General features: G+C 34.0%; 1 protein-coding gene across 1 annotated transcript in view; it reads left to right on the plus strand.

Annotated features, from left to right (window-relative positions):
• Window positions 1–7,260, plus strand: part of LOC106878471 (DENN domain-containing protein 11) — a 28,342-nt gene extending 21,082 nt beyond the window's left edge. Inside the window, exons 5-9 of the mRNA XM_014927688.3 lie at window positions 340–478; window positions 967–1,092; window positions 1,259–1,409; window positions 3,452–3,520; window positions 5,826–7,260. Of these exons, the coding sequence (XP_014783174.1) occupies window positions 340–478; window positions 967–1,092; window positions 1,259–1,409; window positions 3,452–3,520; window positions 5,826–6,024 (684 nt within the window). The 3' untranslated portion in view covers window positions 6,025–7,260. The remainder of the gene's footprint in view (window positions 1–339; window positions 479–966; window positions 1,093–1,258; window positions 1,410–3,451; window positions 3,521–5,825) is intronic.
• The last annotated feature ends 3,110 nt before the right edge of the window (window positions 7,261–10,370 follow it).

Consider the following 10,370-nt stretch of genomic DNA (forward strand, 5'->3'; position numbering starts at 1 on the left):
AAAGCTTTGTCAATGAATTTGTTAAATGGAAACTGTATGGAAGCCCATCATGTGTGTGTGTGTGTGTATATATATCCTAGGCTTACCAAAGTTTTGTGAGTGGATTTGGTAGATGGAAACTGAAAGAAGCCTGTCATACATATGTGTGTGTGTCTGTACATGTATGTGTTTGTGTGTGTGAGCATGTGTGTGTACCTTTGTACATCCAGCTGTAGAAAATCTACCTCAACAAATTCTGTCTGACCCATGCAAGTGGGAAAAATGGACATTAAGTGATGATGGTGATGTTTTTTTATCTAAATTTTCTCCATTTTCTTCTTTTTTTCCATCCATTTCCAGATTACCCATCCTGCTGGTTGTTTCTCTCAGTTTATTAAATTCTTTGGAGAAAATATATTTATTCTCTGGAAATACACTCTCCTACAGAAGAGGATATTATTTTTTTCTCCCCCTCCAATTGGTGTTGTTTGCTATAGAGGTAAGACACTCATTTCAATACATCTTTCGTTTTACTTCTTTACCTTATGTCTCCTTACAGCTAGATAGACTGGACTGTTGATAGGTAAATATTGTAATTGTAGACAGTATGTATAACTATATCATATGGTACCTCCTTACAGCTTATTAACTGTTATGTGTCTTGATCATGGGCATAATTCAGTTAATTATAACACACTGTGGTGTGTTATTACCTAATTATGACTAGGTAGACTGCAGTGTTGTCAGTGAAGTGTCTTGGTCAAGGACATAGTACAGTGAACTATTCCATTTTGTGGTACATATAGCTAGGTAGACTTGACTGTTGTGAGTTCAAATTCCACTAAGGTCAACTTTACCTTTCATCCTTTTGGAGTCAATAAAATAAGTACCAGTTGAGTGCTGGGGTTGATGTAATTGACTTCACCCTTTTCCTAAAATTGCTAGCCTTGTGCTAAAATCTGAAATTAATATTTGTCTTCTTTTCAGTGTATTGTGCTTGTTGCCTTGGTAACCATGATATGAGGGGACTTGTGAATCGAGAGCTGATTCCTCGTTTCTATGTAAATATTGCTGATATTGAAACTTTAGAAACTGAAGTTGCATATATTGCATGTAAGTGTGATAATGAATTTATTTCATCAGTCTGTTACATTTATTTTATATCATTGAAATATCTTTTAATCATTTAACTGACTCGTGAATATTACCTGTATCCAGGCTCAGTCCCTTGCAAACCATGGAGTTTTCCCAACTCAATATTATATTATCTTCTTGTCAGGTACAACAGAGAAGATATTTGAAAGTAAAACCCACCTGTATGATGTTTATGTAAATAATCAAAACGTAACAACCAACTCTCCAGTTTTGAAGGAACTGCTCAAAGTTAGTGATGGGGATCGTGATAAATTTACCAAATTGAACAATCAGAGGTCAGTTAATTAGTGTTGAACAGCCAACTTTGTTATTGTTATTCTTTTCATCATTTCCAAAATTGTCACTGAGAGAGTGGTCCCTGTATGGTCAGCCAACCTTCTAGATATTGCTGCTATATTTCCCACATATCACTACTGTAATGCCTTTCACTGTAGCCCTGCTAGATCTGGTCTAAGGCTAAACAGTAAAGCCAACAAATTGTGCTGGTACTGTTTGGCAGAACCATTTGAACATCAGGCATTTTTTCCAGTCTTGTACATTCTGAATTCAAATCCTGCTTAGGTACTGAGGTCGATTCATTTGACTAAAAATTCTTCAAGGTGCCCCAGCATGGTTGCAGTCTAATGACTGAATCAAGTAAAAGATAAAAGATAATCATTTCCTTTCACCTCTCTGGGGTCAATAAAATATAGTACCAGTCACGTACTGGGATCAGTGTTATTGAGTATTAAAACTGACCTTTTTGTACCTAAATTAAAAAACAATTATTGTTAGGTCTAGAATTGTGATGGTCAGTTGAGGATAATATGATGATGGTGAAGATGGCAGTAATGATGATAGTGGTGGCAGTAGCAGCGGCAGTGGTGATGATGGTGAAGGAGAAGACCAGTGATGACAGCGATGACAGTGGTATTTTTTTGGCTTGATCAGAGAATGATGATAGAAAAGTCAGGAAAGAGAACATTGCTGGAGAATCATTTTTGTGAAGGAATGAGAATCAAATATTTACGGCATTGTTGATTATATAGTCTTGAAAATATAGACGCATATGTACACACTCACACACACACCTGTGTGTGTGTGTGTGAGCAGGAACATATCTACATGTATGTATAAATGCCCATTGATATATGTATGTGTGTTCACTTGAGTATAAATGTATATGTATGCTCACAGACAAACATATGTAAGTAAGCAAAAAATGTGTATGTTTGCATCTGTGCATGTGCAATCACAAGTCAGTGGTAGCAGCTGTCTGTTGTAGGTCCATGTTGATTGTTCTGTTCAGAAATCATCTCTGGCAAGCTTGCATGTGGGCTACAAGACCTGTTCTTGACCTGCAGCAGCGATGACATCAGCACCAGGTGAAGTTATTTGACCCAACAAAGAAGTGACACCTCTCATATCCTCTTTTGTATTCTTTCTGTTGCTTCTCCTCATTGGCTAGAATCACAAGCTTCAGCAATCTGTACCATTCATTATGCTGCAGGGCCTTTAGGTATCTGTGGAGTTGCTGGAATTCTTCTTATGTCTCTTCAGCACATCCTTGTATCACGGCTTCTGACCACCACAGTGGTATCACATGTAGACATTGTCTGTTTGTCTGTCCGTCCCTCCGTCCACCATTCCATCCGTATGCTTGTTTGTCTGTCTGTCTGTCTGTTCATTGTGAAGCCTGATGCATAACCAAGGTTTGAGCTTAGTAGTAGGTCCCACACTTGACTCCTATATCCACTGCTGTATGATGCGGAGCATCAAACTATGGGATAGGTTTCTCTGCAGAATATGAGCCATATAATAGCTTGAATTAACAAGATTATATAATGTTTCAATAACTAGTCATGATGAAAGATGTATGTTTTATGTAACATAAAATACTATATATATTTTCTGTATTTTATTAATGTTATATATATATATATATATATATATATATTTACGTGTATGTATGTATGTGTGTGTGTGTGTATACACACATTTCATTTTTGTATCTGGTTTGCAAGATTCCTTGTGTGAATTTGTGTGTTGAAACAAATTTTGTTGTGGCTGGGGAGAATCATAATGCCTTAATACACCAGTTCAATTTCTACTCATTTATTTATTCCTTCTATTTAAGGCTGCCCTCACAATTTTCTGTCCAGAAGGATTTTCAACCCAATGTTTACATGCTAATCTTTAAAGCTGTATGTGATGTGCTTCAAGAACAAATATAAAAAAAAAAAATTGAAAAACGTTTATGTTTACTCAGAAGTTTATAAAATTCTTATGATGTCAACACACACGTAATAATTATAAGTGTTTTTGTTTTCTCCTATAGATCTGCACATTTATTTTCTGTAGAAGAACTTGGGGAGCAGTCAATGGATGAAGAAGAATTGTTTACAACGTATGTAGAATGTCTATTTTTGTTCTTGTTTTTACCACAATTATTTGATTTGCTCTAATGTAGTGTGTGTATATGTTTGTGTGTTCTTAGATTCTTGGGTTCTTGTACTGGTTTCCAGCATGGAAAACGGACGTTAAATGATGATGAGGATGATGATGAAAAAGACCAGTAGAATAAGTACTACATTTAAAAAAAAGTCCTGGAATTGATTTGTTCAACTAAAACCTTTCAAGTTGGTGCCCTAGCATTGTCACAATCAAATGACTGAAACAAAAGATAAAAGAATATATAAAAGACAGGCTTCTACACAGTTTCCATCTACCAAATTCACTCACAAGGCATTGGTCAGTCTAGGGATAAAGTAGAAAACACATACCCAATGTATTGTACAGTGGGACTGAACCTGAAGTCACACGTTGCCAAAGCGAAGACAGTGAAGGTGGTAAGATTTTAGGGAGATTTGTCAGCTAGTTCAATCATATGGTCATAGTGTTATATAACCTTATTTATCATCATTGTTTATGTTGTCTTTGTTGTGATGTACTGTAGTGACCTACCCTAACTCACAACATATTCTGCTGTTATTCTCTAATAAAGCCATTTTGTTCTGTCTACTAAAACCCAATGTCAAAGAATGTGTTTGCTGCCATAGTAACAGCCTCTTATCAGCCAACTGCCTCATAGCTTTTATTATTTCTTGTATTCCCTTAGCACTTCTATCATAGTTCTATTATTATTATCATTGTTATTTTTATTATTCTTTTGTTTCATTCCATCATATATTCCATATTTATCTTATTGATTATCTTCCTGATTAAGAAAGAAATAGTAGTAAACGAAACACATGGTAGGTGCTGGGTGGGTGTTGTTATGGTGGTGGGTATGACTGGGTGTGGAGGGATGAACAGATGATGTGGTGGGGGAGTGAAGTAGTGTCAGTCAGTCAGTGTTGACAAAATAAAATTACCTATATATACACATACGCACACACACATATGCAAATATACATATATATGTGTAAATATGTGTATACATCCTTCATCAATCATATATATTTATGTGTGTATTTGTGTTTATATATATATATATATATATATATATATATATATATATATATAGTTCTGGAAAGACTGCTTATCCTCCACTTCTAGTCAGCAAACATTGATTTTTTTGTTTTTTTGTTTTGCATTACCCCTTTACTATATATCTTTTGTCCTCCCTTGCCTCCCACATAGAAAAGGGGAGTAGTATCAGCTGACTACTACCACTACTACTACTACTACTACTACTACTACTACTACAAAAGCTTTTCTTCATTTGTGCATATTTCTTTTATGTTTTTACCTTGTTTTAAATATACAACTAATGAGGTGTATAGAGCGGTAGAACTTGTACTTTTATTTTACATGCTACACTGATGTATGTATGTATGTATGTATGAATGGATGGATTTGTTTATGTGATGTGTGTCTGTGAGTGTGTATGGATGAGTGGTAGGTGTGTTTGATTTTGTTCATCTCTGTTAGTTTCAGAGATCATTAATTAATTTTCTAGTGAATCAATTAAAACTCATCTACACGGAGCTAGAGTATTGATTGATCAGCCAGAAGTCCAACGGTGGATATATTGAAGTAGATTGTTGGGTGATACTGATGTAATTAACTGTAATTAAAACTGGGGCTTTCATTGCAATTTCTAGTAATATGTGAGATTCACTTAAGTATATATATCTATATATACCTCAGCTTTCATGCGTCAGATTCAGCCATTAAAAGGCATCTCTTTCCCTTTCTCTTCTTCTCCTATCTCCTTTTTGTCTTCTACTTCCTTCTGGACAGGAATGCTGTGCTTTAAAGTTTTTCTCAAGAAAGATTTCAACTGAACTGGCATACAACCAAATCAGATTATTGTCTTTTTTTTTTTATCGTTTACTTGTTTCAGTCATTGGACTGTGGCACAGCTAGGGCACCACCTTGAAGTGTAATGTTGCTTTCAAATTTTGGCACATGGTCAGCAATTTTGGGGGAAGGGGTCAGTCGATTACATCGCCCCCAGTGATCAACTAGTACTAGGATAAAAGGTAGTTAACTTCAGTGAAATTTGAACTCAGAACATAAAGATGGATGAAACGCCACTGAGTATTTTCCCCAGTGTGCTAACAATTCTGCCAGCTCACTGCCTTAGTAATGTAATATTGACTACAGTTATGTAAGTCTTCAGTGTATTTGAGCTTAATTACTAATTTCTGGTGACAAATTCTTAAATCTATTCATTTATTTATATATTTATTATTTCTATTTTTTAGGTTTTTTTGTGAACAAAACAATCGTTTGTTCCAAACCTTGTTAGATGTTTCATCGTCGCAGGATCGACAGTTGACATCTGACCACATGAAATTAATGGGACTTGACCCTATTGGTGATCGTATCTTCCTCATGGAACTTGTTGAACATTATGGTATTGATGTTGTTCTTATGGTTGATAATCCTTGCTGCCCAAAATAAAGCAGCATTCTTCTTTTACTTGTTCTTCATATTTTTTTCCCTTCCTTTTCTTTTCATATTCTTCATAGTCTTTGGTCAAAGAAAGACGTATATCAGTTACTTTCTCTATTAAATCAAAACAACCATTCCATTGTTATAAAACCTTCAAATTCCATGTTAATAGAATGACTGTTGATTAAACTGTTTTGTTGTTTTTTTAAATTTTTTCTTAGTTTGTTTGTTTTAATAATGCATGAAAACTGGTGAGACAAACAGTATTGAATAATTTACAGCCATACCATTTTGATATTTATTTTATTTTATTGTTTTGTTGTATTTTTTGCCTGGCATTGGTAGCAAATAATCACCTGCAGAAGAAATCCACCCTCTGTCATCCCCACCTCAGCAACATACTTGAGCAAATTTCATGCTTCAAGGCGGAACTGTGACCTCTGATTTCTAGCATTTGTTCCCCATAATGCTAGAACTAACAGATCATGAATTCAATCAAGAAGAAAATTGATTTTCATTTTTTTAACCCCACCCCCACCTCTTTTACCTCGACAGTCTGAATTATTTTGCTGTAAGTTATTTCATTAACTATTTAAGAATTACTGTTTAGAAATTAACCCCCACCATCTCCTCAACCACACACACACACACACACACACACACACACACACACACACATACACACACACAAGTAAACTGTTTCCATATTTTTTTTAAATATTGAAAAAAAAAAACTTTTATTTCACAGTCATATTTATTTTGGGGGAGTTTGGGTTTTTTGTTATTTTGGTTAATAATAATAGTAATAATTATAATAATAATAGTAATTGCGATTATGATGATGATTTCTAACTAAGGCACTAGGCCAGTAATTTTTGAGAGTGGGAATTAGTAAATAACTTTGATCTCAATACTTAACTTATTGACCCTGAAAGGTAAAGTTGAATTTAATAGGATTTGAACTCAGATTGTAAAGAGCCAGAAGAAATGCTGCTGAGCTTTTTGTCCAATGCATTAACAATTCTGCCAGCTTGTTAACTTTCTACTACTACTACTATCACTAATAATAATAATAATAATAATAATAATAATAATAATAATAATAATAATAATTATGATTTCAAATTTTGGCACAATTTTAGAGATGGGGAGTTGGCTGATTATATTGACCTCAGTTCTTGACTGGTACTATATGTTGTTACCTCCTGAAAGGAAAGGCAAAGTCGGTTTTGGTGGCATTTAAACTCAGAATGTAAAGAGGTGGAAGAAATACTGCTAAACATTTTGTTTAACATGCTAACAATTCTGCCAGTTCACCACTTTAATAATAATAATAATAATAATAATAATAATAATAATAATAATAATAACAATAATAAACTATTTAAAAGCCATGGATACAACTTATTCCTCCTGACCAATTATATAAAAAGAGGATAAGAGATGTGTTTATTATGTGATATACAGCTTATTTGTTTTGTGGAACAAACTGTTATAGAAATGGGAAAAGAGAATGAGAGTGAGAAAGAGACTATGTGTGTGTGTGTGTGTGTGTGCAGGTGTGCTGTGATTACAGGTGTGCTAGTGAATGCATCATTACTAATTAGATAGATGACTCTTTTATTGTGGCAAGTGCACTGTCACAGATATGTAGGCAGTAATCTATTGTAGGTCCCACGTGTGCCTTGCAGAAAAAGGTTCAGCAACTGTTCAGAGCTGCCACATATATATGTTATCCCTGAAGAGCTGCAATAAAATGTGATAATACTAAATAACCAATTGTGGAATATACTAACAGATAGTAGATACCAGTAGCAACCTAATGATGGAGTTAATGAAAACTCTAACCCATTGCAAATAATTATTACACTGATTAATAAAACTGATTAAAGTTTCTTTATATCACACTGTATAATAAGCATTATACCATTGAATTTTATTAGAATTTTAATTTATGTAAAGCTGTGATTTTTCTCCTTTTTTTTTCTGGCAGGGAATAATTAATTAGGCTATTAACCTCATTTTGTGAATTAGTATAATTATATTTACTTACATGACATTGAATTTACAAGACTGTTTCACTGCCTTCAGGTATCATCTTTGTTACATCTTTGTTGTCTAATTAAATCTTAATTACCAAAGTACTCAAGATGAGATTAATATCACAATTAATAATCTTTTATTGAAATACAATTATCTACCCCCTCCTTTTGCCCCTGTTTAATGAAAGAAGAAAACAAAAAACTCAAAAAGCAACTTTTTGATTAATCTTTTATATTAAAGACAAGTCAAAATTATGTTTATAAATATGATATTGTCACCAGGTATTTTAGAAATTCTGAAATTGTGGAAAATTTCACTTCCTAATTGATTTAAAGAGTATGAATTATAAAACTCGTGCATTTTTAAAGAATGATTACTGTTGTATTAAAATAGTTATTTTGTTTAATGAGTAAGGCAAAACTGCAGAAAATGGAATAAATGTAATAACCTTTTCATCACAAAGGCTCATTATCAGAAGTAAACAAACACAGAATTATCATTCTATTTAGATACTGGCCATATTGATTGTGGTCAAGCCAGCAGAAATAGATGGGCTGGTAGTATGAGGGGAAGGGGAATCGGAAGCATCCATAACTTTCAGTGTCTATGTAAGTGGTGGAGCAGCAGTGAGTGATCAGTGATTATGATGACAGTGACAGCAGGGGTAGACTGAGAGTATTAAGGGCCCTCAGGCATAACTGCTGACTGGGCCCCTTTGAATGTGTGTTTTAGTAGAGTTAACATGTAGAGTGTGGGCCCCTCAGAGTTCCGGGCTCTCAAGCAGTGCCCGGTTGACCGATGGCTCAGTCCACCCCTAAGTGACAGTAATCATCAAGAGAAGCAGTGAAGGTGGTTTCCCAAATGGTAACAGCAGTGGTCATAGCGGTGCCAATACTATGTAGCTAACTGTTGGTCGGTTGTAGTTGTGGTGGAAGTGACCACCTGTACTGAAGCTGCTGGTGGTAGACAATAGCAGTTGCATTGGTGTGTGAGTTGGTGACAATAGTCATGGCAGCCCCCCTCCCCCCACTAGTATTGTTGGTCACTGCTACTATGATCACTGATCACTTGCTGCTGCTACCACAACTTACACAGATGCTGCAGAGTATGAATGCCACCAATTCTACTTCTACTTCTACCAACTCTTCTCTACCGCTGTCTGCACCACTACCAATATGATCAGTGTCTGAAAAGACTGATAATTCTTTCATTATTTATTACTGATGATGGGCCTCTGTGCTTGAAATAAGAATGTTATCAAATTTATTCCTTCTCCACATTATAGGAAGCTCTCCATCTTTACTCATTTTACTTCCTCATCACAATGCTTCAAGCAAGCTACAATGCTTTTCATTTATTTTGTTTTTCACTGTTTAAATTGTTAATTATTTTTTTTTGTTGTTATTTTGCTTAAATCTTAATTTTTTTACGTCAAAATATTCAGCTCCTGCCCATCAAAAAAAAAAAAATAAATAAATAAATAAATAAAAATAATATAAACCTTATCTAGTTATTGAGTTCTTTAACTCAATTAAATAAGCCAATGTGAACAAGCTATCTGTAAATTGTACCATAAATAATACTAATTCTAACTACTACAAATTTTGGTGGTGTGAAATAAATGTTTGTTTGTACATTCAGAATTTTTGACAATTACACAAAATAAATTTTGGACAGGATCTTAATGCCATTTGTAGGTGTTACTGCTTTAAATCCATCATGTTTTATAGTAATTTTTCAGGTGTGAGTCTGACAATGCAAAACAAAAAAAACAAAACAAATCAAAAATCACTTTCCTTTACCCTCCTCCCAATGCCACCAACTCCAGACATCATCTCACTTGAACCATTCCTCATTTTCTTTTACAGGTTGTTATTTATTTAATATTTTCTTTTTGTTTGTTAATCTGTACATTTTGTTTGTCTTTGTGGAAGAAAACAAATATATATTATTTTGACATTGTATTTGCAAGATTCTTTGGGGATGTCATTCTGCCTATGAAAATCACTCAAAACAAATACACACAAACACACACACACAGGTAGTACTTCACTTTTTTTTTATTGTTAGTTAATTCAATTAATTAAAAATAAAGAAGTGAACCACAGCTAGTACATATGTTTTTATTGGCACAATACCCCTCCCAAAGTTACCAAAAATAGAATATATATTTATTGAATGAAAAATGACAAACATTTTTTCAAAATTCAAATATGTTTTTGAGTTTCATTAAAGAATATCTTAGAATAATTTCACCTACAAATAACTGATATTACATTCTTATTTTTCTCTTATCCTCATTGTCATCATTC

The sequence above is a fragment of the Octopus bimaculoides genome, chromosome 16, assembly GCF_046866305.1.
Source record: "Octopus bimaculoides isolate indiv1 chromosome 16, ASM4686630v1, whole genome shotgun sequence".
NCBI classification, from domain to species: domain Eukaryota; kingdom Metazoa; phylum Mollusca; class Cephalopoda; order Octopoda; family Octopodidae; genus Octopus; species Octopus bimaculoides.